Source organism: Sorex fumeus, unplaced genomic scaffold (assembly GCF_029834395.1).
Source record: "Sorex fumeus unplaced genomic scaffold, SorFum_2.1 ptg000232l, whole genome shotgun sequence".
Lineage (NCBI taxonomy): Eukaryota > Metazoa > Chordata > Mammalia > Eulipotyphla > Soricidae > Sorex > Sorex fumeus.
In genome coordinates this window covers 66905-94622 of record NW_026606289.1, presented here as the reverse complement: position 1 = coordinate 94622, position 27718 = coordinate 66905, and the positions used below count along the sequence as shown (strand labels likewise).

General features: G+C 49.0%; 1 protein-coding gene across 1 annotated transcript; it reads right to left on the bottom strand.

The window, feature by feature from the left end:
- Positions 1-8430: 8430 nt before the first annotated feature.
- LOC130017948 (olfactory receptor 10V1-like) lies at positions 8431-9393 on the bottom strand. The gene has a single exon (XM_056108730.1). The coding sequence runs from the start codon at positions 9391-9393 to the stop codon at positions 8431-8433; it is 963 nt and encodes a 320-aa protein (XP_055964705.1).
- Between the last annotated feature and the right edge of the window lie 18325 nt (positions 9394-27718).

The window sequence follows — 27718 nt, the reverse complement described above, 5'->3', positions numbered from 1 at the left end:
TTACAGTACTTTTTAATGCACCAAATTACATATTTTTGTTCTTGTTTTTCTGTATGGTTGGTTTTGGCCATACCTAATGGCCCTCCATGCTTACTCCTGGCTCTGTGCTCAGGGATCACTCCTGGTAGGCTTGGCAGACTCTATGTTTCCAAAGAATTTTTAGAAATATGCCAAGAAAAACTCATGCTAAATGAAGATAGTTGAGAAAAAATTAATCCTGAACTTGCAAACTATACATTATTTATTATTAATATGCATCTAGTATATGAATGCAATTATAGAGCTAAGAAAACATTCCAACATAACTGACAGTAGTTACAGAATTAATGATACAACTGCCTTTCATCTTCTTTAAGATTTGAACTATCTTCAGCGTTCTGGTTACCACTGAAACATACAAATCCCCACACTTTTCTCCAAACCAAAGAAAATGGTAAGAAAATGTGGCAGCTGGGGGTTGAAAAGAAATGGAGACTGTACTGCAGAATAGAAATACATCTTTAGTTCCTTTTAATTGTCTTTGGTATAATAACAAACATTAAACATCCCCTCCTGTGCCAAGGGGGTAACAGAATCCTGCGTTCAGTTAACTTTTTTCCTGCTATATAAAAATACCAAACATTTAAACACCCCGAACTACAGCGAGGGGTGGTGGTGGACAGTGTAGCCGCACTGTCCATAGGGCAAACAGGTTCCTGAAACACTGTTAACGACTCCCTCCTCCCAGGGAAGTTAGGAGGGGTCACAGGTCAAACATAGTGGGAAACAGGAGCCCCTAAGTACTGCATGTTCCACAGCAGCTGCGAGAGGTGGTGGCGGCAGGCGAGGTTGCAGTCGTACAGTTGATTTGCGTCTTCGGAAGTCAAGACACTACAGGGAGGGAGAGAGAGACCAGTTGCTCATGAACCATGTGTGCCTCTGCCCCTATGAGGGCAGTTGTGCACCAAGACCCTCTCCTTCAAGTCCACCTCTGGGACTTCCAGCTGCCGTGTTCCCTCCCACCTCGCTGTTTCCCAACCCCGACCCCGGCTCCTTTTAGAACTCACATAGTTATTATGTTGCTATTCACCAACAAGTCCTTCTGGACGGCCTCGTGCGAGTTCTGGACACACCGCGCTATGTAATGGCGTGCTATCTCTGCCTCCAGGGGCGACGGAAAAGTCATCCAGAGGACACTAGGTGCAATTCCGTTAAGGCACACACCTTCGTCTGCCCGTGCCCCGGCTCTATGTCCCCAGGACAACCATTCTGAAACTCAGCTGTACCCGTTGCACCTTTCTTCCCTGACTCCCCCACCTCCCATGCCCTGTCCGTTTCCAAAGCACTTTCCCATGACTTCCCCCAATCCTGTCATCTCAAAGGATACAATCGGAGCAGGCGATTTCTTGGCACTCCGGGTACGGCCCTGGCCTGTTCACTCGGACCTGGAACAGGCGGGCCGCATCTGCTGATTCCTGGCATGGCCCATCCAGCGAGCACTGGTCGAGTATACAGAATAGGCGCTGGCACAACCGGAACATGTAGGTACGCCATGGCATATTCACCTGGCGCTGGTGGAACATGCCCACGCAGACACAGCCATCCATAGTGAACGTGTTCATAGACTGCATAAGGAATGGGTATCTCGGGCCCCAGATGGGCAAAGCCACCCCATACTGGCGGAACATGCCTTACCAGCCAATGCCCGACATGAGCGCCTGGCACGGGCATGAAGTGTGGACCCGGCCTCTCCGCGGAATATCTAACTATCCTGGGATTGCCATATCTGCTCAGCCCGGGCTGGACGTATCTCGCCTGCCAAGGTAAGATGGGCTGAGCCAGCCAGGTAAAGATAGAAATGGGCCCTGGAATACGGAATGCCAAGTCAGGCAGCAGGGCGATGCTGCCCGGAGCGGGCTCTGGGCGCACTCTGCCTCTGCCACTTGCGCTATCCGCTCTGCCAACATCACGAGGCTCATTCTGGTCGCCAGAGCTGTAGCCGTTGTCTGCACTCGGGTCCGATTCCGACATGTCTTCTGAAGCGTCGAGGCCGCGTGTGCGAGACCGCGAGCCACCGTATGCCCCGCCTAGGGCTGTAACGTCACGGCCCACTGCGCCTGCGCACACGCAGCCCTCGCGCAGGTTTCTGAAGATCCGCTCGAGCGGTTGCTGCACACGTGACTTTGGCCACTGGCGGAATATGGCTCCTGGCGGCGCAGCCAGTCTCACCGAGACCTCCAGTTGATGGCTGTGTCCCTGAATATCGGCCTTCTGGGTGTCCACATCTGGCCAGACCAGCCCCCGAGGATGGCCCTCCAAACCCGTGTGTACCCGGCCAGGCCCCACCATGCTAACCGCCCAGTGTGGGCAGGTCCGGTCCTTTAGCTTACCCCTGTAGGGCACCGCCGGAGTCCAAATGGGCCGGCGCCGGTCCTCAACGATGCTCAGCTCTGTGAGGGTCAGGGCCAGACCTGGCCTCCCTCTCGCCATCTGAAGTCAATGCGGGCTGTAGCCAGACTCTTAGTGCTCCTCTTTCAAACCCAGAAGATGCCGTTTAGTTCCCCAGTGCACTTCCAGTCCATCTGGGAGGGACTTTTCTTCCCTTCTCACCTGGCTCAGCTCACCCCACCCCAACTCTGTGTATGTCAGGATTCATCTTCTTACCTCCAATCTGTGTGGGGCTTGGACGCTTTGTAGGCCAGTATCCCTCAGTCTGAGGGCCAGAGAAACCCCTACCTCATATCTGATCAAAGCCCCCCAAGACTCCCGCTCCCTTTAGTCTGCATGTGCCAGAACAAAACCCCCAGTTCTGTTCTGTCTTTATGGCCTGGGACCAAATACACCTCTCCCCCTTCTTTGCATACCTGTCCCAGCAGCCTAAAGCCTGTGTGGGTCCCACTCCTGCTCACCCCAAGTCTTTGTGGCCCAGGATCTTCTCTGTATTTTGTGTGCCAGGAAGAAACTCCCCAAGTCTGCGTAGATGGAGTTGCAGCAGCACCCCACCCAGTCCTTTACTGAGCTTTCTGAGTCTGTGTGTGTCAGGCTTAAGTTACCAATCTTAGAAGTTTCTGTGCATCCCACTTCTATGGTCTCTCTGCTAAGGCCTGCGAAGTCCTACCATGACCCACTACACTCCTTCCCCTTTCCCCTACTCTGTGTGCCTGCTCCCCAAGTATGTGTTGGTTGGGATGACCTCCCTTCTGCCCATGCTGCCTGGGTGGGTAAGCAGAGCAGGTTCACTCTGTGTCTGTCCTCCCAAGTGTCCAGCTATGGCCTTGCAGGAGGGAGGACTCAGCACCACTGCAGGGACAGTTCCTGGTGTCTTGGCCCAGCCCTCACCTGATTTCCCTCTCCTAGGAGTTGTCTTGAGGCTCTCTGACTCTCTAAGGGGGCTGGAGATGCTGGGGGTGAGGCGAGGGTGTTTCCTTCCCCTCCCCCACTGGGAAGAGACCCTCTGCTTGCTGGCCTTCTGGGTGCTGGTCTACTTCTGTGTGTGGAAGCAGGTCATGGATATGGGAAAGGTCAGGGTGCCAGGTAATGACTTTATCCCCACACTCTACCTTGTTCTCCAAGCCTGGGATCAGTCCCAGGAGATGGGCTGCCCACTGGGCACACTCAGACCTCCCCTTCCCTTTGGGGTGGGACACGGGCACCCTGCAGGGAAGGGTTCCTGCAGGTTTCTACCTGCTAGCTTTAGGCTGATGCACTTGGCATGTCCCAACTCTCTCAGGTAGCAGCTATAACTAACACACACCATGTCATCTCCAATCCCAAATGCGGAGTAGATGCGAGAGAGGCCACCCAACCCCAGTGCCTGGACCTGGGCTGGGGGTGGGATGGGGGAGAGCGGGTCAGGACGGGGTGGGAGGGTGCATTCTTACTGTGCTGCAAACATAGCAATAAAATCATGTCATTTCCCAAAACTGTCTCCTGGCCTCTGGGTGCCGGGACATGGCTTCAGAGGGGCACCGGGCAGTAAGGAAGGCCTTCTGTCAGGAACTGCTCACCTGCGGAGAAAGAAGAGGCACCGGCCAGGGGATGAGGTTGTGGAAGCTGGGAAATCCGGGGAACATACCCTCACATCTTTGTATTCCCGTTGACACTTTTTGATGTCAGATCATGCTGGGACTCCTGAACTCTGCACCCACATGTACTCTGAGCTCACCCTGCTGGGGAGCTGCTTGCAGTACTTCCTCCTTTTTCTGCCTCCACTGTATTGTAGTGGGCAGCCCTCACGTCCAGGGCAGTTCTACGCCTTGGATTTTCTAGTCAGTGGGACAGCCAGTCATCACTGGAGGAGCAGCCTGGCCTTGGGGCATTGGGAAGATGGTATGGACGCACTGCTCATTGCGGTGGGACAGGAGAGCAGGCAGCTGAAGCTGCAGGCCATTTATGCCACTATTTGTGACCTACATGGATTGTCGCGACAAGGCACACAAGCACCACAACCATGTTCCATTTAAGGTTCTAGGAGAAAATGTAGAGGAAATTTATTAATTTTGGATGGAGGAAGACTTCTGAGTTTAACAATGGGATCTTGAGAAGCAATTCCTTGTATTGGGTAATGACCACTGCTGTCAGTTCTAAGTGCAGAACACAGATGATTCTTTTTTTTTTCTGAAACACATCCACATTTTCACTGTGCTTATCCATAACGATGGGGAAAAGGATTTTTCTTTTCCAACATGGTTTACATTTCCTGTTATCAACAGGGAACACAGATTACATTGTATGCAGAGGGGAAATTAGAAAACTTTTCACCAATTGCTGAGAAAACTTTTAATTAGTTCCCAAGCGAACCATCTTGCTAAACTTTTTAATTAGCCTGTGCAGTTCCCTGGAGACCCATGTTTGCTGGGAGAGCACGGTAATTGGTGCTTCTATCCGTGTAGCTAGGTCGTCTTGATGAAGCCTCGGGGGTGGGGGTGAGGAGGCACTAAGCCAGGCCAACTGCAGAAGCTGGTATTGTCCTACTGGTATCTGGAACTTGGGGCCCCTTCCCCAAAGGAAACCTCTGTAAATTCCTCCCGAGGACAACGGAGAGCTCATCTCAACATCTCCTTAAGTTCCAAAGAACTATGCTGCTCTTCCCCTTCCAGGCCCTTGCATACATGCAGACAGGACTGTGTGGCCCTCTCCAGGCGGTCTGTGCTGCTGCAGAGGCCCCGAGGGCATCATGGTAGATCCGCAGAAGCTGATTAGGCTACCAGGTGCTGACTGAGGCAGAATCACAGAGGTGCCTGCCACAAAAGAGCAACAATGGTGGCGTCAGCATAGCTCTGTCCTTTACCGACACCTCTTCTGAGCTCTACAGCGGAAATTAGTGCAGCCACCTGCCTCGGTCGTCCTCTTTGCTTCTCCCACTCCTCAAATGCCACCCCTCGGCCATGCACCTCTTAAAGGCATATGGGTCAGGGACAGATCTCACAGGCACTAGGGGTCCCAAACATGTTCCCATCATGAAGTGACCTGAAGTGTGTCTCCACAGCCTGACTCTCCTCTCACCTCTATGCTTTCCTAGACCGTCTCCCTACACCACCTGAGGCTAACTTAGCACCCCACAAATTCCGGGGCTTCCTTCCCTTGGTATTGGCTGGAGTGGGAGCATCCCCTGTGCCTGTGAGGGGGGTGGGGCCAAGCTGGCCTCTCTGCGCTGCTCCTCTTGATCTTGTGTGGCCTCTTGTGGGTCACCACATGGCTCCTGAAGGGTTCTGTAAGGGATTCAGGACTCTGGGATCGGGAATCTGGCAGGACAACCTGGCTGGTCCCCTGCTCTGGGTCTTTTGGAATCTTCTGTTTGTCCCGCCTAAGGCGGTAACCACTGTGGAAATGGGATGGGTGAGGCCCACAGTCTCCACCCAAAGGCACCTTGCCCAGTGCCTCCATTTCCCTTGCCTCATGGCCCTGATTCAAATATCTGGGGCGGGGGGTCTTGCTAAAGAGCCATGCTGTGGGATTTCCTTTTCCACACCCTGTCCCCTCCCAGCCAGCTCTAGGGCAACTCCTGACCCTTCTGGCTGCCCTGAGACCCTGCTGAGAGGCTCTGGCCCTGCAGGGACACTGCTAGGCCTCAATTGCACCCACTGGGCCGAGTCACCCCACCTCCAACTGCACAGATCAAGGCTTTCCGACACATCACTCAGCAGCATTCACACCCAATAGGCATGGGTCGGTGGAGACTAAGCAGGGAGAGGATATGGGGATATCGCATCTGCCTTTGAAGAAGCTCGAAAAGTGGCCAACGGGGAAGCACGCATTAACCAAGGGGAGCGCGAGTGCTAAGCAGAGCCATCACAGAAGTGCTCACATGTTTGAAAGATTTTATTAAGAAAAATCCCATTCCTCCACAGGAGCAGGGTTGGCTCTAGGCTAAACCACTTTGCCTCACCCACCCAGGCTTGCAGGGGAACGTATTTGTCTGTGGAGTTTGGAACATAGTGGGGGATTTAGGAGTGAGTGTGGTGTCAGGTCATGAGTAGCAGGTCGGAATAGCTGCTGCGTGTGATAATTTGGGGGCTCAGTTCAGGACTTTGGAACTTGCATTCTAGAAGCGAGGAAGGGTTGACAGAATTGACATCTATAAGGAAGTGATTGTGATGGGCTCACTTGTCCAGTAATGCATCCATCAGAAACTCAGTGTCCTTTTTAATCACCTTTTTAACAGCATAGGGGTGTCTCAGGTTTGGTGGAGAGAGGACATCACTCATTCAGAATGAATATGTTACAATGAGGCTCTTTGGGTAAATATACATTACAGTAAAGACATGAAAACTCATTTTGTGAGTTTTGGGTTTTGGAACGCACCTGTCAGTGCTCAGGGATTATTCCTGGCTCTGGTTTCAGGGATCACTCCTGATGGGGCTTCAGGGAACCCTATGTGGTGCCTGAAACAGAACCCAGTTTGGCGGCATGCAAGACAAGTGTCCTGCCCTGCGTATTCTTGTTCTGGCCCCTGCATGGATTGTTTGGGCACATATCTGTCCCATTATCCCTCAAGGACAGGGCTTGCTCCAGGTTTCTTTCCCTGCCCAATGGCACCCCACACCCCATCAGGCTGCTTGGATACCTGCTGCGTCCTGCAAGGTATGCTGGAGGAAGGGGCTTGACTCAGTAGCCTTTCACCTAGCTTCAGCCCATTATCACACCTGACCTGTATTTCCAAATCCTGAGGCTTCTTCTCAGGAGAATTTTGGAAACTCCCATATTAAGTGGGGACTCAAAACATTGCTCTGAGAGGCTTGATGGGGTTCACAGTACACTTGTGGCTAACAGAACACTTACTGAGAACAGCTGCTGGGGTGACACACTCATCCTACATCTTGCTTTCAAGGATCCTCCCAAGAGGCAGCAGATGCTTTCAGTGCCAAGTGGGGTGTAAGCTTGAAAGGAGACTTGAAAGGGGACCATGCACCCAGGCTCCTAGGATCCAGCCATTTTTGCATCTTTTATATTTAGATTTTTATTAGTGAAACACCATGAGGTACAGTTGTAGATTTACAAATTTTTGTGCTTGGGTTTCAGTTATACAATGATCGAATACCCATCCCTCCACCAGTGCCCATTCTCCAACCCCACTGATCCCAGTATCCCTCCCATCCCCCATCCCCCCATCCCACCCTGCCTCTGTGGCAGGGCATTCCTCCTTGTTCTCTCTCTCCTTTTGGGTGCTGTGGTTTACAAAAGAGGCATTGAGTGGCAATCACGTTCAGTCTAAAGTCTACTCTCAGCAGGCATCTCCCATCCTGGGAGGATCCTCCCAACACCCTTTATTTGGTGCTCCCTTCTCTATCTGAGCTGCCTTTTTCCCCAGCGTGTGCGGCTGGCCTCTAACCCATGGAGTAAACCTCCCGACCCAGCTATTTTTTAAGCCATGAAGAGAAGGGAACGAGAAGGACTTAGCTGGCCAAAAGGTGGAAGGAGTGCTGGGGAGCTGCCTCAGGAGGATGGTAGTGGGATGAAGAGAGAGCAGCTTCCAGTGCCTGGCTCAAAGCTGGACTGGTTTTTTTTTGTCTTTTTGGTCACACCTGGCAGTGCTCAGGGGAAACTCCTGGCTCTGCACTCAGGAATTACTCCTGATGGGGAACCATATGGGATGCCGGGGATTGAACCCAGGTTGGCTGCATACAAGGCAAATGCCCTCTCCGCTGTACTATCACTCCGGCCCTGGGTTGGTTTCTGTCTCCAGTTCTTTGGGGATCAGGTGTCGCTTCCTCCTAGGCCCCACCAACCCCTTTTCACCTCACCTTATTGCTGTGGTGGATCTCCTGGTTTTCCTGTCCCTGTTTCAAACTCCATCTCTGACAGTGCGCTACAATGATGTAGAACCCAGAAAGGGCCAGCAGGCCATTCCCTGGCACTCCACAACTGCTGCACTTTTGAAAGCTTCAGGACTCAGAGGGTGATGTGGGGCCCCAGGGTTATGGTCAGGTGTAAAGTGCATGGGCCGCAACTTCACCTGGCAGCAGGCTTCTGCCACATCTGGCTGTGGCTTTCCAGTAGTCTCTTAAGGGCACCCTTGACCTCCTTGTTCCTCAGACTATAGATCATGGGATAGAGCATGGGCGTGACATTGGTGTAGATGAGGGACACAATTTTGTCCTGTTCTGGAGTGTAGCACGACTTGGGACGAATGTAGATGAAGATGGCACAGCCGTAGTGCAGGAGAGAGACAAGCAGGTGCCCGGCACAGGTGGAGAAGGCTTTGCTTCGGCCTTCTGCTGACTGGATTCGGAGGATGGCAGCGATGATGAAGGCATAGGAAAGCAGGATAAGCAAGAAGGGAATGAGCAGGATGAGCAGGCAGACAATGAAGACTGCAATCTCATTGGTCCGAGTATCAGAGCAGGCCAGGAAGAGCACTGCCGGGATGTCACAGAAGAAGTGGTTGATCTCGCGGGAGTTGCAGAAGGGCAGGAGGAAAATGAGTGTAGTCAGGGTGAGAGAGAGAGCAAAGCCACTGGTGCAAGCCAGGGCCAGCATGGCCAGGCAAAGAGGTCTGGTTATGATGAGTGTGTAGCGCAGGGGGTTGCAGATGGCCACAAAGCGGTCATAGGCCATGACAGCCAGGAGGAAGCACTCGGCACCACCCAGGGCAATGAAGAGGTGCATCTGCAGGGCACAGCCCAGGAAGGGCATCCGCTGGCTACTGGTCAGAAAGTTGGCCAGCATGTTGGGGACAATGACGAGTATATAACAAATTTCGATGGCGGACAGGTTGCGAAGGAAGAAATACATGGGGGTCTGCAGGCAGGAGTCCACCAGGGTGATGAGGACGATGGTGGTGTGGCCTGCGAGCGTGATGAGATGCATGAGGAGGAAGATCCCGAAGAAGAAGAATTTCAGATCAGCCAGCTCCCCAAAGCCCAGGATGATGAACTCAGAGCTTGTGCTATAGTTTTTGGGCCACAGGGCCATCCTGTGTAATGCCTGAATTTGGGGTGCTAGTTTTCTAGCGACTCTCCAAGGCTGGGGAGACCCAGGAGCCTCTGGCCCAGTAGGAGTCCCCACCAGCCCCTTGGCCAGGCCACTCTTCTCAGAGAATGCAGAACCAAGTGCTCACCAGTACCACCTCAGCACCTGCAGGGCTCTGACAGAAAGGGGCCTCCATGAGGGTGCTTGGCACTTGCTTTCGGCAGAACCCTTATTCCATCTGTACCAGCTGTCTGTCCCTTGGGTTGCATGCTGGGTCTGGGGTCACTGATGTTAGAGAGAGCTAGGCTGTGAGATTTGACCGTAAAGATCTTTTCACATGTCCTGGTTGTACTCCCTGCTCCACCCCAATCCCCACCCACACTTTCAGGAGAACTGCAGCGCTGCCTGGATGCTACCTCCTTGGTTGCTGAGAGACAGGAGACCCAGACATTTGTCCGGCTCCTGGACTGACTAAGTCCCCCACCCCTGAGACTTCCAAGGCCTCAAACCTCTGGGGTGGGTTTGTTACCACCCCATCCTGTGATTCATTGCCTCTTTTTTTTTCTCTGTGGGGCTGAGAGTGAGGCTGTGCAGAGCATTCCCTGTGACAGTGGCACAGACACGGTCACAGGCTGGCTTGCTTGCTCATTCTGCTTCCTCCAGGTACAGGCTGTGGTTGGGCACCAGGCAGATGCACTGTGGCATGAGCTTTTGGGTGGAAACACAAAATCTGAGACAGATTGGGGACTGCTGGGCCAGGCGTCAGGGCAGAAGTACCAGCATGGTAGAGTGGGGTGAGCACGCAGAGTCCAGACATTGTGGGTAAGGGTGCCTGGTGGCAAAGTGGCCCTGGTGGTCTGGAGTCCCTGTGTGGGAGTGAGGAAAGCAGTGTGGGCAGATAACTAGGTTACTGGGGCAGATTTTGCTCTGGCAGGACCCACCTTCCAGGAAGCCTCTGACAGCAGTGGAGAGAAGGACCCAGAGCCTGGATCCCCAGAACTCAGGAATGGGGCAGTGAAGCAACCACCTGAAGTAGGGAAGTTTGCTTCCTCAATTTATACTGGACTCCCCCCAGACTTCTGCTGGTTACATTGGTCCCTGAAAACCAGTTTTGACTGTGACCAGAGTTGAATGCCAGCTTCCCTATTGAGTGGCATCTGGGCACCTAAAGTCTTTGACCTTGACAGGAAAGATGGTGAGGACTTTCTAGGGTGACCTACTTCACTTCCCTGCCCTGGGTTCCTCCATGCCATCTACCCTTGCCAACATCACGCGAGCCCGGGTTAGATGGTCTGGTAGAAGGCAGGAAGCCCGCTGCCCTCTAGCTGGGGCTCTCTGAAGCTGGGCCTTCGTGCCTCCCCAGCTTCTGGTGCAGCCCCTGCTCTCTGGAGCCCCGCAGGAAGGAAGGTTTTTCCTTGCACTTGCCCTGGAACCCGAACTCACTTTCAGTCAGTCACTCCTGTGATAGTGCTGAATACACAGGGACTATTGCTGGGGATCTCTGGGCCCTAAATCTTGAAAACAGAGAAACACCAAAATAGAAGGAAATTCTGCAAAGATTCAAACACTTGCAAATACGCGAAGGTCATCAATCCCACTCTCAGAGTCCCTTATTAGCCATGAAGGCCAGTTCCTCTCCTGCCGGTTCTGTGCATGTACACACCCCTCACACTCAACCATAACAAGTGCAGCCACTCACATACACTTGACACACAAACACTCTCGCAGTGTACCTAGACACATATGCATCCACTATCACACACTCACAGATTCATACACCCACTCACACACATACAAACACATAGACATGCAATCATGTTCACACAACACACGTCCCTACACACATATATGAGTGCATATATGAACACACATACAGTCCCACAGATATGCACATACTTACATGTATGTGTCATAGCTGTTCATGTGCACACATTCAAAAGCCGAAGCGGGATCATGTATAGAAACCAACTCCCCTTGACTTTTCAAATCATATGCCTGGAGAAGGCTTTTGGTCAGCAAATATGGGTTTACTCTACAGCCACCAATTCCTACAAGATTGAAAGAAGCACTAGCAAGTGATTGGTAGAACCTGAAGCAAAAGCAGAGCAGCGTGGAAGCACAGGAGGCAGTGGTGGTCTCACACACTTTCTGCTTCTTGTCAGCTTCAGTGTGCAGAGGGCAGCCCCTTGCTTGGCCCTCCTTGCTCTTTTCAATCACGGTCCTTGCACAGCCTGAGACCTGGGTTACCTGGCCGGCAGCTCAGTGCACAGAGTGCTCGTTGGGAGCTGCCCCGCTGCAGAAGCTGCAGCTCTCAGAGGCCAGGAAGGAGCAGCTTCATAGGCTTAGGGCCACGGTCTTTGGGCCAAGTGGCCTGGCTTCCCGAGCCTGGAGGGCCACAGGGAGCAGCCCTCAGATGTATTGCCTGATGACTTGTTAGGAAGGGGTGTCCTTAGAGGAGCCACCACATCCCATGCCCAGCATTAAATAGCCAGGAAAGCAGGACGGGGAGGGCCCTCGAGGAGAGCAGGGAGGAAAGCCGTCCCTGTGGTCCACCCACCGAAGGGAGTGCCTTCCCTGGGTCACACAGTTGGCTACTAACTGATCCCGAACCAAGCGCAATTATGAGTGCTTTCTTTGCCAAACATGTAGGCTTGGTTTTGAGAAGTTGAGTTAGCTCTGATCTGCTGGAAGCCCAGTCCCTACCTAGTAGCCTCTTTGTGTGAGCGGCCCAGGCTGACCTCACAGGCAGGCAGCCATCCAGCTTGGACAAGGAGGAGGCTCAAGTGGGCAATGGAGCCCTGGAGTGCTGTTCTCATAAGCCCCGTTAAGCACCAACACTGAGATTCTGTCACTTTTTGTCACATCGAGGGGTGTGACCTTGTTCTGGGGGTCTCCGTTTCCAGAGTCAAATTCTGAGTGCTCAAAGCTGCCCACTCTGGACCTGCCCTTCTGTGGAGATTGTTTCCCCCCAACCATCAGCATTTTCACTGCTGAATCTCCGGCCTGGAGACTCCTGGAATCGTAGTTCCTCGCTCTTCACCACCTCCCATTTCCCTCGTAGCACTAGACTTCTCTCCAGGAGGATGGCCACTTGATGTACCCCAGAACTTGCTCTATCCAGTCCCTTCCCTGTGGCAAGACTTTCTGCTTCCCTTCTGATGCTAAGATTCTATAGATCTTGGGGTCAGGGCTGATGTAATCTCAGCCAGCCCAGGTTTGGGGACTTTATGTCATCTGGTTTGTGGTGGGGTTTCCTTGGGATTTGGCCTGTCTCCAGGCCTCTTGTTCTTGGAGGAGATGGTGAAGATACAGAGACCACCTTTCTCCCCTTCTGCTTCTTTCTTAGAGCTGAATTGTGTGTATATAACACAACTTCTTCATCCCACATGCCCAAACACCCAACACACATCTGTGTTTGGGCATGTGGGTTGTTTCCATAGCTTGACCACTATACCAAGTAGGGCAATGAACACAGGTGCACATCTATCCTTTTGAAGTAATGTTCTTGTGTTTTGTGCATAGATGGCAAAAGTGGTATTTATGGGCGTTCTTTCAGGAACCTCATTTCAATAGCCCTTGGTTTGGAAGGCAAAGTTAGCCCCCAGTCCCCATTAGCATGGCCCACCAGCCTTGCTTCCCTCACTGTTACCATTGTAGCAGCTGTCTTAGCTGGGAGAACACAACCACACCGAATCAGATTGTTTGCAGTCACTTTTCACACCACCCCTCAGAAAGAATAGGACTTTAACACCAACCTTGGGAGACACAGCTTTCCTGTATATGTGTGTGGGTGTGATGAGTGCAATCTTTCTATGTCTGTCCCTCTCTTTTTGACTCATTTCACTTAGCATGATACTTTCCATGTTGATCCACTTATATGCAAAGGTCATGACTTCATCTTTTCTAAGTGCTGCATAGTATTGCATTGTGTAGATGTACCAAAGTTTCTTTAACTAGTCATCTGTTCTTGGGCACTCGTGTTCTTTCTGTGAAAATGGCTGGTAAGGTTCCCTGGGTTCAAAGGACAGAAACCAAGTACCAGTGGCCCAAAAGACAGTGGGGATTTATTAGGAGAATAATGGGCTGTGGGAAGCGTGTTCGGCTCCCCACCTGAAAATGTAGGACAGGATGGCATCACTCCCCTGCACTCCACTTTGCTCCTTCTTTTGTCTGAGGACCAGTTGCCACTTCACTGACTCTCTAAATGGCACTGGCTGTGGTGCTGGGAAGGACTGAGTCCATATTAGTGCCTGCCCTCATAGCCACGAAGTGCAGAAGGAGAAGGGTAGGAGGACCCAGTGGGAATCCGAACCCAGCCTGCATAGAGCACAAGCACGTGACGATGTTGGGTTCAAAACAGTAGTTAATGGAGCCCTGTTCTTTCCCCCTTTCCACAGTGGTGTCACTAATTGTGGAAGCCACTTCCTTGCTGTCATGCTCTTATGCCAGGTTGCACATCTGATGCACATGGATGCAAACAAACAAGAAGGATTGTTTCAATGCAGGAAAGAACTGAAGAGAAAGGAAAGGGTCTTTGCTTCCCTCGTTTCCTCTCTACACTATGAGTTACCAGTTTGGGAGCACTCTCTGACTGCTCATCTCTTGCCGCATTGTAGCAACTGGTCCCCTAATACTGCTACAAGTTTCTGCAATTGGACACAACTCCAGCATCTAGTACTGTAGTACTTGACACTTCACAGGTGGTAAGTAAATTGTTGTAGAACAAATGGGCAAAGGCAGCAGAGGGTTCAAATGTATCCTTGAAATTGAAGGACAGAGTCTTAATGACTTAAACATCCAGTTCAGGAAACTGCAAAGAGGACAGATCCTGGGCAAGGAAGAGAAGAGACATTGCTTGTTTTTCCTCTCCTTTCTCATACACACCCTCTTCCTCGGTCTGCTCTGCAGGGCGTATCGTGTATGTTTTCATGGGACGGTGCTGTCCAGGATACTGTACTCACTTCCCTCAGTGTTGTTGAACCCAACTTCCTAAAACTGAAGCAACTGGTTTGAAGGTTTGCAATCTGTTGTACAAAACTAAGGCTTTGCTTTCACATCTTTGAAAGAGTGATTTGCAACTTTTCCTATTTGTATGTTTAAAATTTTTTTTCTTTTTGGGTCACATCCAGCGATGCTCAGGGGATATTCCTGGCTCTGCACTCAGGAATTACTCCTGGCGGTGCTTGGGGGACCATATGGGATGCCGGGGATAGAACCCAGGTTGGCAGCGTGCAAGGCAAACGACCTACCCGACTACCACCATTACTCCTTCCCACCACCATTATTTTGAATTTTACCACCACTAGCCAAGCCTGTCCCACTGGCAGATGCGAAATAGTTTATTTTGTATTGCTTGTTATGAATAGTACAAGGTATGGTGTGGCTACTTTTGCAGCTGCGCACTCCTGGAATTCAAAAATTTTAAATATCTGGGATCTGGAGGAATCTCTGAGGTGTGCTGCTTTCTTCTGAGATTCATTTGTAAGCTTCTGGATCATAACCATTAGTGTGCTTAAATGGCATCCAGAGGCAGTTCATGGGCATGACTCCTGTTTGTATGTCTTGAAACCTAGTTTTGTCTTGGATGTTGGTTTTGTCAGAAAAAATCTTTAACAGTGTTAGCCCCTTCTAATCAATATGGATGTTTTCTAATTTATCTTTTGTTATACGCTTACTTTTCTATAACCACTGTATCATTTTTACTATTGAATGATTTTGCACCTGAAAGAAAAATTTTAGTAGTCTCAAAAGAAAAAACAAATTATCCTCTGTTGTTTTAAAATTGATTTACTATTTTATTTTCCTGTTTATTCCATCATTTATTATGATATAGGAAATAAGAGATCCTACACCCAGTATGAGTGTGTGTATGCATGTGTGTTACAAGTGGGAAGTCTTTATCAATTATTACATTTTCCCTTACTCACATTCTAAGATGCTATGTAGCACTGTAGTACTGTCCTCCCATTGTTCATCGATTTGCTCGAGCGGGCACCAGTAACGTCTAACCATTGTTAGACTTGTTGTTACTGTTTTTGGCATATCGAATACACCACAGGGAGCTTGCCAGACTCTGCCGTGGGGGCGGGATACTCTTTTTTTTTTATTAGTGAAGCACCATGAGGTACAGGTGTAGATTTACAAATCTTTGTGCCTGAGTTTCGGTCATACAATGATCAAATACCCATCCCTCCACCAGTGCCCATTTCCCCCCACCCCCCCTCCCACCCTGCCTCTGTGGCAGGGCATTCCCCTTTGTTCTCTCTCTCCTTTTGGGTGTTGTGGTCTGCAAAAGAGGCATTGAGTGGCAATCATGTTCAGTCCATAGTCTACTTTCAACATGCATTTCCCCTCCTGGGAGGATCCTCCAAACACCTTTCATTTGGTGTTCCCTTCTCTATCTGAACTGCCCTTTCCCCTACAATATCCGGCTGGCCTCTAAGTTATGGAGTAATCCTCCTGGTGTTGATCTCAGCTATTCTTAGGTATTGATCTCAGATTTTGTTGCTTTATATCCCCCAGATGAATGCAATTTTTCTATGTCTATCCCTCTCTTTCTGACTCATTTCGCTTAGCATGATACTTTCCATATTGTACCACTTGTATGTAAATTTCATGACTTCATCTTTTCTAAGAGCTACATAGTACTCCATTGTGTAGATGTACCAGAGTTTCTTTAACCAGTCATCTGTTCTTGGGCACTCAGGTTTCTTCCAGTTTCTGGCTATTGTAAAGAGTGCTGCAATGAACAAACAAGTGCAGATGTCACTTCGACTACACATTTTTGCCTCTCTGGGGTATATTCCCAGGAGTGGTATCGCTGGGTCAAATGGGAGCTCAATTTCTAATTTTTTGAGAAACGTCCATACTGTTTTCCAAAAGGGCTGAACTAGTCGACATTCCCACCAACAGTGAAGGAGTGTTCCTTTCTCGCCACATCCGCGCCAGCATCGGTTGCTTTTGTTCTTTTGAATGTGGGCCAGTCTCTGAGGTGTGAGATGGTATCTCATTGTGGTTTTGATCTGCATCTCCCTGATGATTAATGATGTAGAGCATTTTCTCATGTGCTTTTTTGCCATTCGGATTTCTTCTTTGAGAAAGTTTCTGTTCATTTCATTGCCCCATTTTTGGATGGGGTTGGATGTTTTCTTCTTGTGGAGTTCCACCAGTATTTTGTATATCCTTGTTATCAACCCCTTGTCAGATGTGTATTCGGTGAATATCCTTTCCCATTCTGTAGAATGTCTTTGTATTTTGGTCACTGTTTCTTTGGAGGTGCAGAAGCTTCTTAGTTTAAGATAGTCCCATTTATCTATCTCTGTTTTTACTTGCTTGGCCAGTGGTGTGGCATCTTTGAAAGTACCATTAGCCTCAATGTCATGGAGGGTTTTGCCAACTTTGTCTTCAATGTACCTTATGGTGTCTGGTCTGATGTTGAGGGCTTTAATCCATTTTGATCTTATTTTTGTACATGGTGTTAGGCAGAGTTCTGAGCCCATTTTTTTGCATGTAGCCGTCCAGTGATTCCAGCACAATTTGTTAAAGAGGCTTTCCTTACTCCACTTCACATTTCTTGCACCTTTATCAAAGATTAGATGATCATATGATTGAGGGGAGATGTCAGTGTATTCAACCCTGTTCCATTGGTCTGCAGTTCTGCTTTTGTTCCAGTACCACGCTGTTTTAATTATTACTGCTTTGTAGTAGAGTTTGAAGTTAGGGAGGTTGATTCCTCCCATTTTCTTTTTCCCAAGAATTGCTTTAGCTATTCGTGGGGGCTTATTGTTCCATATAAATTTCAGGAGTGTTTGCTCCATTTCTTTGAAGAATGTCATGGGTATCCTTATAGGGATTGCATTGAATTTATACAATGCTTTCTGTAGTATTGCCATTTTGACAATGTTAAGTCTCCCGACCCATGAGCAGGGGATATCTTTCCATTTCCTCATGTCCTCTTTTATTTCCTGAAGTAGCGTTTTGTAGTTTTCTTTGTACAGGTCCTTTACTTCCTTAGTTAAGCTGATTCCTAGGTACTTGATTTTCTGGGGCACAATTGTGAACGGGATTGTTTTTTTCATGTTGCTTTCTTCTCTCTCACTGTTTGCATATAGGAAAGCCATGGACTTTTGGGTATTGATTTTATAGCCTGCAACTTTACTATACGAGTCTATTGTTTCTAGGAGTTTTTTGGTGGAGGTTATTGGGTTCTCTAAGTATAGTAACATATCATCTGCGAATAGTGAGAGCTTGATTTCTTCCTTTCCTACCTGAATGGGGGGCGGGATACTCTTGTTAACTTGCCGGGCTCTCCGAGAGTGACTAAGGAATCGAACCCATGTTGGTTGCGTGCAAGGCAAACACCTTACCCACCATGCTATCTCTCCAGTCCATTGGAATTAGATAAACATTTTAAAAAATAGTATGTAGATTTTAAAAAATCTTACTCTGCTTCAACAATCAGGTTTTGTTTCTTCTTTGATCTGAGGCCATTTTTGCTGTTGTGTTTAGTTTTTATTTCATCAATATTTTCTAGGATTTACTTCACCTAATCACACATCTTTGGTAATATTTTCTTGACTCTTATTTCCTGATATAGTCTTCAATGGGAGCCAATGCTGGGGGTATCAGGAAGGCAATGAAGGGAGCACGTGATGCCAAGGATGGAACCCAGGGCCTCATACACCCAAGGCATGTGCTTTACCACGGAGCTGTCCCTGGCTCTTGTTTATTTCTATTATGACATCAGTGCCATTCTGCTGATATTTATTTGATATTGTAATAATTTCATTGATTAAATGAGCATGGATTAATACTTATTGACCTTTGATATAAAAGTAGACTAGAATTCTGTATACTGACCTCTTTGCTGTTCCTCAAAGCATTTCATGGTTTTTAATATATTGAATCAATATATGCCTGTTGAGAACCTGCTCTGAGCAAGTCAGTGTTGAGGTTTGGGAGACTTCATTTTCTCTTATTCCTCTGCCCAAATACCATTCTTCTACTGCTGCTTCTTTCCCATACTGGAACAGGAATTACTGTAGAAAACTGCCAAAGGAAGATCTCATGTGTCTCACGAAAAATAAAGGAACCTCAAGTCCCCAAGACATACAGCATTGAGGTTACCAATTTCCCAATAAAAAGAGAAAGGGCAAAAGTCACCCCCAATCCAGCTCCCTATAAATGATCCTTAGCCAAAGGATGAGGCAGTTTGCAAAAACCCTAAATAATAAGCTTTCAAAGAAAACCATGTGCTCTCCATTCTGGGTTCGTCCACACTCCCTAATCTGTTTATGCAACTTCTATACTTTGTTTGTTGCATTCCATTTGGGGTCATCTGCAGTCCAATTTGGGGAGTATAAATTTCTTTGACTTCAGGGGTATAGTGCCGCCAGCAGGTTAATCTGTACCTGTGAGGCGAGTGCAGCAGCAGCCTGATGGCACTGTCAGACTTTCAGATACCCCAAAATTGGTGCTGTGCCTTTGGCCAGACCCCAAAAACTTGGGGCAAAGTTTACCAAGAAAGTAAATGGCCAAAAGTTAGGTATGTGGGAGACACACCCACAAACCACCTCCAGCTCAGCTATATAATTGGAGGCATGGCCTCTCTGATTCCTGATCGAACTGCTTAATGGCCATGATCCCAGAGATCAGAAACGAATCTTGAAACCCAAAGGCTTTTGTCAGAAATGCGTCCTGTTCCTGCAGTAGGTTACTGGGGCTGGGACACTCCAGGTGGAAATAGGTTTCGTGCCTTGGCCTCTTCCCCTTGGCGCCCTGGTGATCGTCATCCTCCAGAGGTCACTGGACAGTCAGGTTTGGGCCTGCAGTAATGAGTCACGCGGTGCCTCACCAGATGGGGATGGAACCAGCCCTTCCTCCCCATTCCAACGAAACCCCGAGTCGCCACCTACAAACGGCCTCTCTGGCTCCTGATCAAGCTGATTAATGGCCATGATCCCAGAGACTCAGAAACAATCTCGAAACTCAGCAGCTTTTGGCGAAGTGTATCTGGACCACATACAAGGTGGCCACCGCCTCAGAGCTTATAGGAAAGCCAGGTATGAGCCGGCGGTGATGGGTGATGGGGCAGCTGCAGTCTCATGGGAAAGGGGGTAGTACCGGCTCATCCTTCAGGCCCTACGGAGGTAGCAAGTTGCCCCCACGAGTGGCTCTATGGCACAGCCATAACACCAGACACATAGAAACCAATCTCATAATTATCTGGCTCTTTGCAGAAATCCAAAATCATTATTTGATTCTCATAACCAGCTATAGAAAACAAAGTATTTCACAATGCCTTTTCAGCAATTCTGATTGTTGGGGGGATTCTAAAACAATAATGGTGCATATTTTGTCAAAATAATGAATGTAATCAATGTAGAGAAAAGTTAAGTAGAAATCATCTGCCTCACAGGCATTGGGAGGGCTGGGAGGGGGGTATATTGGGGTTCTTGGTGGTGAAAAATGGATACTGGTGAGAGGAAAGGTATTTGATCATTGTATGACCAAGACTTAAACCTGAAAACTTTGTAACTTTTCCCACAGTGATTCAATAAATAAATATAAGAAGAAAAATAAATAAAATTATGAAAAAAAAGTACGGTGGAGTTCATGCCCAATTCAATCAGCTAATCACTGGCTGAATAAATAGCAGTACTCCTACATAAAAAAATTCTTTGACTTTACAGGATTCTCTCTTTTCTCCCTCTCTCCTCTCTCGTATTTCCTAAGTAAAACTATTTTACTTCTCTGTTTTCTCTGTAAATTATTTTTTGTGGCGTAGACAAAAGCTTGAAATTGTGTGGAGATTGGGACTGACCTTTTTTCTGGTTTTGGGGTCACACCCAGCTGGGCTCAGGGGCTACTGCTGGCTCTTTGTTCAGGACTGATGTCTGGTGGTGCTTGGAGGACCATATGTGTTGTCAGGAATGGAACTGGGTTTGGCTGCATGTGAGACAGCACCTTAACCTTTATATTGTCCAGCTGGAATTGGTGTTTTTTTTACCAGGTCATGGGTCCATGGGAATGCACTCACCAAGAATATTTTTGTTTCATCTACTAATTTCCCAGGGCTGGAGAGATAGCACAATGGGTAAGGCATTTACCTTGCACGCGGCCGACCCGGGTTCTATTCCTCCACCCCTCTCAGAGAGCCCGGCAAGCCATCAAGAGTATCTCGCCCGCATGGCAAAGTCTGGCAGGCTCCTCGTGATGTATTCGATATGCCAAAAACAGTAACAGCAAATCTCACATTTGTTGTGAGATGTTACTGGTGCCCGATCGAGCAAATTGATGAACAACGGGAGGACAGTGCTACTGTGCTACAGTGCTACAAGGGCAAGGGCAGAGGACAGTGGGTGAACAGCAGGAGATGCTGAGACAGTGGTGGAGGGAAGTGGCACTCAGTGAAGGGGGTGGCATTAAAGTGTTTTGTTTGTTTGATCGGTTGGTTTTGGGATCACAACTGGAGGTGTTCAGGGCTTAGTCCTGGCTTTGCGCTCAGGTGAGTTTGGGGGACCACATGGGATGCTGGGGATTGAACCAAGGTCAGCCACAAGCAAGGCCAGCACCCTACCCACTGTACTATCACTCCTGCCCCACATTGTGATGTTGCATGCATAAAACCCTACCATGAACAGTATTGTGAATTGTGGCACTTCAAATAAAAATAAATATATTTTTAAGAAAAAGTATGGGGGTGAGAGTGACAGTACTGTGGGCAGGGTGCTTGCTTTGCATGTGACCTATCCAGGTTCAGTCCCTTGCACAGAATATGATCTCCCGGGTCCCACCAGGAGTGATCCCTGAGGTCAGAGCCAGGAGTAAGCCCTGAGGACCACTGCCAGGTGTGGCCCCCATAAAAAAGTTTAAAAAATCTGGGGCTCAGGAATGGGGCTCAGTGAGTGGTAGAGCATCTGCCTTATAGGTGTAGGGCCATGAGTTCAATCCCTGGCACAAACCCACAACGTACAGTGAAGTCCAAATGTGTGATCTATGCTATACTACAACCAACTTTGCAACTTCAGGACCTTGAATAACAACAATAGTAGCCAAAGGAAGAGAAGGGGAAATTAACACTCAATTTTCTCCTCTTCTCCTGCCAACTGTCTCTCACATATCCTGCTATCTAATGTGCAAGGAAGCAAAACTCAACATTTCCATTGTGATAACCTTGGTAAATGCTTAAAGAAATGCATATCCCAGACCTTTCTTGGAAATCCATCTTATGTTCAGTTAACCATGAAAAAAAATCTTCCTTAGGAGGACCTGAACTTTGGACAAGGCCATAATTTTTTTCTGAAGTTGACAGTTTGCATGTAATTGTTGGTGATTTATTAAATAAGCGGAAACATCTTTTTTCCCATAATTTTTAAATTTATTTATTTTTCCTTCTTATATTTATTTATTGAATCACTGTGGGAAAAGTTACAAAGCTTTCAGGTTTAAGTCTCGGTCATACAATGATCAAACACCTTTCCCTTCACCAGTATTCATTTTTCACCCCAAGAACCCCAATATACCCCCCCCAGCCCTCCCAATGCCTGTGAGGCAGATGATTTCTACTTAACTTTTCTCTACATTGATTACATTCATTATTTTGACAAAATATGCACCATTATTTTTTAGAATTTCCCCCCCCAACAATCAAAATTGCTGAAAAGTTATTGTGAAATATTTTGTTTTCTATAGCTAGTTTTGAGAATCATATAATGATTTTGGATTTCTGCAAAGAGCCAAATAATTACGAGATTGGTTTCTGTGCGTCTGGTGTTATGGTTGTGCCGAAGAGCCACTCGTGGGGGGCAACTCATGACCTCAGTAGGGTGTGAAGGACAAGCCGGTACTGCCCCCCTTCTCATGAGACTGCAGTTGCCCTGTCACCGCCGGCTTATACCTGGCTTTCCTAAAACCTCTGAGGTGGCGGCCACCTTGCTGCCAGGGGGGTGGGGGAAGGCGGAAGGGAGCAACACCCTTTCCCTCCCAGGGAGGCATGGCACTGTAGTTTAACGCATGGTCCATTCACTTTTCTGCCACAAGCTGTCGGGTTCTGGATTAAGTTCTTTTGCCTCTGGAGCCATGGCTGTGCTGGAGAGCCGCTTGTGGGGGACAACTCGTGACCTCGGTAGGGCGTGAAGGGTGAGCCAGTACCACCCTTCTCATGAGACTGCAATTGCCCCATCACCGCTGGTTCACACCTGGCTTTCCTATAAACTCTGAGGCGGTGGCCACCTTGTATGCGGTCCAGATGCATTTCTGCCAAAAGCCGCTGGGTTTCGAGATTTGTTTCTGAGTCTCTGGGATCATGGCCATTAATCAGCTTGATCAGGAGCCAGAGAGACCGTTTCTAGGTGGTGACTCGAGGTCTTGTTGGGATGGGGAGGAAAGGGCCGATTCCACCCCCATCTGGTGATGCCCCGCGTGACTCGTTACTGTAGGCCCAAACCTGAGTGTCCAGTGGCCTCTGGAGGATGACGATCACTGGGGCGCCAAGGGGAAGAGGCCAAGGCACGAAACCTATTCCCACCTGGAGTGTCCCAGCCCCATTAACCTACTGCAGGAACAGGACGCATTTCTGACAAAAGCCTTTGGGTTTCGAGATTCGTTTCTGATCTCTGGGATCATGGCCGTTAAGCAGTTTGATTAGGAACCAGAGAGGCCATGCCTCCAACTATATAGCTGAGCCGGAGGTGGTTTGTGGGTGTGTCTCCCACACACCTAACTTTTGGCCGTTTATTTTCTTGGTAAACTTTTCCCAGAGTTTTTGGGGTCTGGCCAAAGGCACACAACAATTTGGGGGCATCTGAAAGTCTGACAGTGCCATCAAGCTGCTGCTGCACTCGCCTCACAGGTACAGATTGACCTGCTGGCGGCACCATACCCCCTTGAAACATTTTTTGAGGATCAACATTTATAACTACTGGCTCTGTATAATCACTCCAAGGTTTCAGATATTACCTCTTTAGCACAAGGCAGCAACCTCTCTGAAGGTCAGTGCAACATAACTTTCCTGAGCCCCACTCTGTTACTATGGTTCCGCAAGAGTATGCATGGTGGGAGGTCAACGGGAGGAGCAGCACGTGGCTCAAGTGCTCCAGGGAAGCAGGGCTTGTGACCCAGGCCTTCAGTCACACTTCTCTAAAGGGCATTCTACCTGTCTCTTGAGTTATGCATGTCTGGCTCCCACTACAAGAACTTCCAAAGGCCTGGCTCCACCTGCGCTCTGCAGGGAGAGGAGAGGAGAGACATGGCCTCAGTGGCTGTGCCTGGTGCCTTGTGCTCTGATGTGAGGGTGTTGGGTGCTTGAAGCTGACAGCCACTCCCGCCAAAGGCAGCACGGGCTTCACAAATGGCTGCACTGTTACAGCACTGGTGTGTCCCCCTGCTCTGTCACCAAATAATGCCATACACTCTCTCCATATATAGCCACACCCTGCCACAGAGGTGCAGGCAAAGTGCTCATCTCAAATCCCATATTTGGAAAGAGGGAGAGTTCAGCTTGAGTCTCTACACTCTGTTGGGCTCCAGCTCGAGTCCAGACCTTGTCAGTCTTGATTCAGTTTACGTCCTGAGCAGAGCGTGCTTGACTCCGGTCAGCTTCCAGAGCTGGCCTTTGGGCCATGGGAAAGTGGTGGTTCATAATTCTGTGACTGAACTGAGTTCCTTATCCCCTAAAGATCCCAAGGAAAGCTTTGAACAAAGGATTCAGAAAGTATTGTGAGCTGACAAGCAGAACTTGGGTCAGGAGACCACTTTTTCACTGTGACTGCCTGCAGCAGCTACAGACCATCTCAGCGACATGCTTGGCACATGCCTCTAATTGTCTCCCATGAGGTGCCCTTGCCAAGATCCTCTTGCATCTTCTAAGTTTCTCTGCCCAATAAGGCCAACAGCGGTAACGCCCAATTCAGCTCTTACCTCCCCGAGCCAGTTGTAGATTGGGCAGTGGGGGTCAGTTTCCTGAGCTACAGTGCAAACCATGAAGCTCAGGCGAAAGTCTTGGGATTCCTAAAGTGCAAACCAGCTGGAATCTAGCTGGGTCGGCTTGATTTTGGGTGTCCTCTTCTCATGATCTCTCTTTATATCTATGCAACCGCAGCCATGGGCAGTTGGGTAGTACTTCATGGTTGGAGAGCAGTGCAGATTCAAGGCCCCACCCCCAAGCACTTGGCAAGCTTGTGCCCAGAGGGATGTCCTTTGTCCCAGGTGGACCTAAGAATCTTGGGACCAACTAGTCTGGAATTGATGATAGCTGTGCCAAAGAAGTAAAATTTAGCCTGCACTCCTGGGAGACAAGTCATCTGCCAGGGCTCATCTGCTGAAAACACAGCTACTGCTCAGAAAGCAGCAAAGGAGAGTTGCCCTGCAAGCTTGTAGTCCCGGAAAGATACTGGGAAAGAAGTCTGACCATTGCCAGCAGATTGTAGGTCCCAAAGGCTACTTCAAACCACGCTCCTCAGCTCCTTGGGGCACCACGTACCTCGTCTAGTGTAAGAGCTTCTCAGGTGGACACAGCTCCTCGGCACAGCACCGGACCAGAAGTCAGGTTTTAGGTGAGTGAAGGCATCATGGTTAAGTACAATTGACACTGGACAGACATGTCATGATTTGACAAGACAGAGGTTTTACAAAAGTCTTATGAAGGTCATTCCTGAGATGAAATCTCAGAAAAGGAGAGTGTGGTTGCCGGTCTGAAGTGAAAAGTCCTCTCTGGGTTCCAGCACCATCGCTGGTCCTGCAGCTTTGGAGGTGCAGGACGATGTGGCTCAAGAGACATGAGGTCGATCAGAACTCAGACACACGGGTGTTTAGGAGTGCAAAGGGGCCACTTTCTTGCACCTCCAGATGCTGTACCCAGGGCAGAGGCAGAATCCTCCAGGCCACCTGTACAGGCCCTTCTGACCTGGTGACAACAAGCAATTATCTTCCCAAGTGACTAGCATGTCCTGTGGTCTTCATGGATGCTCTTCAAAATGCCACCACACCACAGAGGGTGCACGGGGCCTTTCCAAGGAGGACTCAGGCAGGGAACATGCCAGATGAGGAACGTCCATGTGTGTGTAAGTCAGAGATCACATGGCCTCGATGGTTTCAACCCTGGCAGCATTACAAATGCTACTTTAAAAATGAGCATGAAACAGATTTTGCATGATCCTCTCAGAGGGAAGCAGGCATCCTGTTTGCTACCCCTTGATCTAATAGGCAGAACCCTGGCTTGGCCTTAAAGCCCCGAGGGCCTGGCTGCACGTTCTGTGAGCAGAGCAAATGACGCTGCCACTAGGTCCTGGAGTGTCCCCCAGGAAAGCTCATTTGCCTCCTTGCCACACTGGCGCATGGTCCATATAGTGAACAGGCTTTGTGGGTGAAGAAGGGGCTTGCAGGACTCTCTCAGAGGGCTCTGTGGTGAACTTGGGGGGGTGCTTTTTATTCTGACTGTGGGTCCTTTTGGTCATTAAACAGCTGAAAAGCCATTTCTGCTTCTTTTTTGGTCTCACATTCCCGCTGTATGGAGGAAGTAAAAGGTTCCCAGGAAATGCTTGTTGTCCGTGAGGTCTGCACTGTTCAAACTCGAGGGGCACCAGAGCAATGTGTGGAGCTCATGGGACCGACTTGCCAGGCTTCCCCTAAGCTCCCAGACCTGTGGCAGGACCTGGACAACCACAACTTTGCGGAGTCACAGAACAAAAGATGCTGCAGTATCTTGGAACCCACCTGGAGAAGCACGAACTGCACGCATCTGCTTGAGGTGATGAAGAGGAGCTTGAGGTATGTGAATTGGTCCTTTCCACTTAGGTACTGAAGTCTGTCTTTGCATCCTAGATTTGGAGGCTCAGATTTCCTCACCCCACAGCAAGGCTATGCAAGCTGCATTTGCCTATTGCTTATCTCTCCCTTTAGATTCTCTCACTGGCAAATTCCTACTCATTCTTTCTGTTTCCCTGAGATTTCATTTCCTCCCTGCTCAGAATTGGTGAGGCTCTCCTCCCTATGCACTCATTGGACACAGAACACCCTCTCCAAAATGTACTTTATGCCACAGTAAGTTTAAGCCTCTCTCATCAGACTGTGAGTCCTTGCAAGCAGGCGCTGTGTCCAGGAAGTTGCTGGTAGGAACCTTGCCACAAGGATTGAATTTTTGAGCCCTCAAAATATGAGTTGAGAGAAGGAAAGATGGCATGATATACTTTGCAAAGGAAGATCTGTGGCTGTGTCAGCTCCCTAGTGGGAGGGGTGTCTGGACTGCTGGCTCAATGATAAGGACCCATGATTAAACACCCGGAACTGCTGTGCTATGGGAGTTGCTATGGTAGGGAACTAAACTTCTGGCAAGCATCTAAGTCCCAGATGCTAACAGAGATAATAGAGTGGAATATGGCCTGGACTTACGGGGAGTGGATACATGAATGATTTTGACTTGGACAAATTTACTTGAGGGCCTAAAAAAGGACCTGATGTGACACACATCTGAGAATTTATGGAACTGGGAGCAGAAATGCCAAGGTTTTAGATATTACCACTTTAGCACAAGGCAGTAGTAGAGACTGCCATCCCAACAGCAAAAAACCTCAGCAACCTACAAATAACTCCATGTCCCTGTCCACAGGACTTTTGAACATAGAGAGAGCACAAAGACACCAAATAGGGTGGTCTCCAGCGACCCTCTCTGGGATACCCTTGCTGCTAACCATCCCCCACTCCCTTCTCCTCTGAAGACTTAGAATATGCTGGCTCCAGACTCATATTCAGGGCGAAAAGTGCCCTGAAGACTGCTGGCAGGGTCAAACCAAATTTTGTTAAAGCTAAGAGGGGGCAGAATCTTTGTCTCCTCTTCCCTCAGCAGTGTGTGCATGCCCAGGGTGCCTTTGGGCCAGCGGATTGCGCTTTTATTTTCCCAGCAGAAGATGCAGGGATAAGTGGAGGGTTACTGAAACTTCAGTGCTTCAGCCTGTGAGAGCTGATCCGATGCAGTCCTTCTTGGCAAAACACTGATTCATCTGCTTTCTCTCCCACCCCACTTGTAGCTGAGGCTAGAGAACATGAATTACCAGGAAATTGGAAACCACAGCAAAGTGACTGAATTCATTCTTGTGGGACTATCTAAACATCCTACCTCCCAGAGTATTCTCTTCTGGGCACTGATGCTTCTCTACATAGTGACTGTGGCAGGAAACAGCATGATCATTGTCCTGGTGGGAGTAAGTCCCCAGCTCCACACCCCGATGTATTTCTTCCTCGGCAACTTATCTTTACTGGATCTCCTATTCTCTACCAGTGGCGTGCCCTTCATCATGGCCAATTCTCTGCAGAACTTCCCCACCATCTCCTA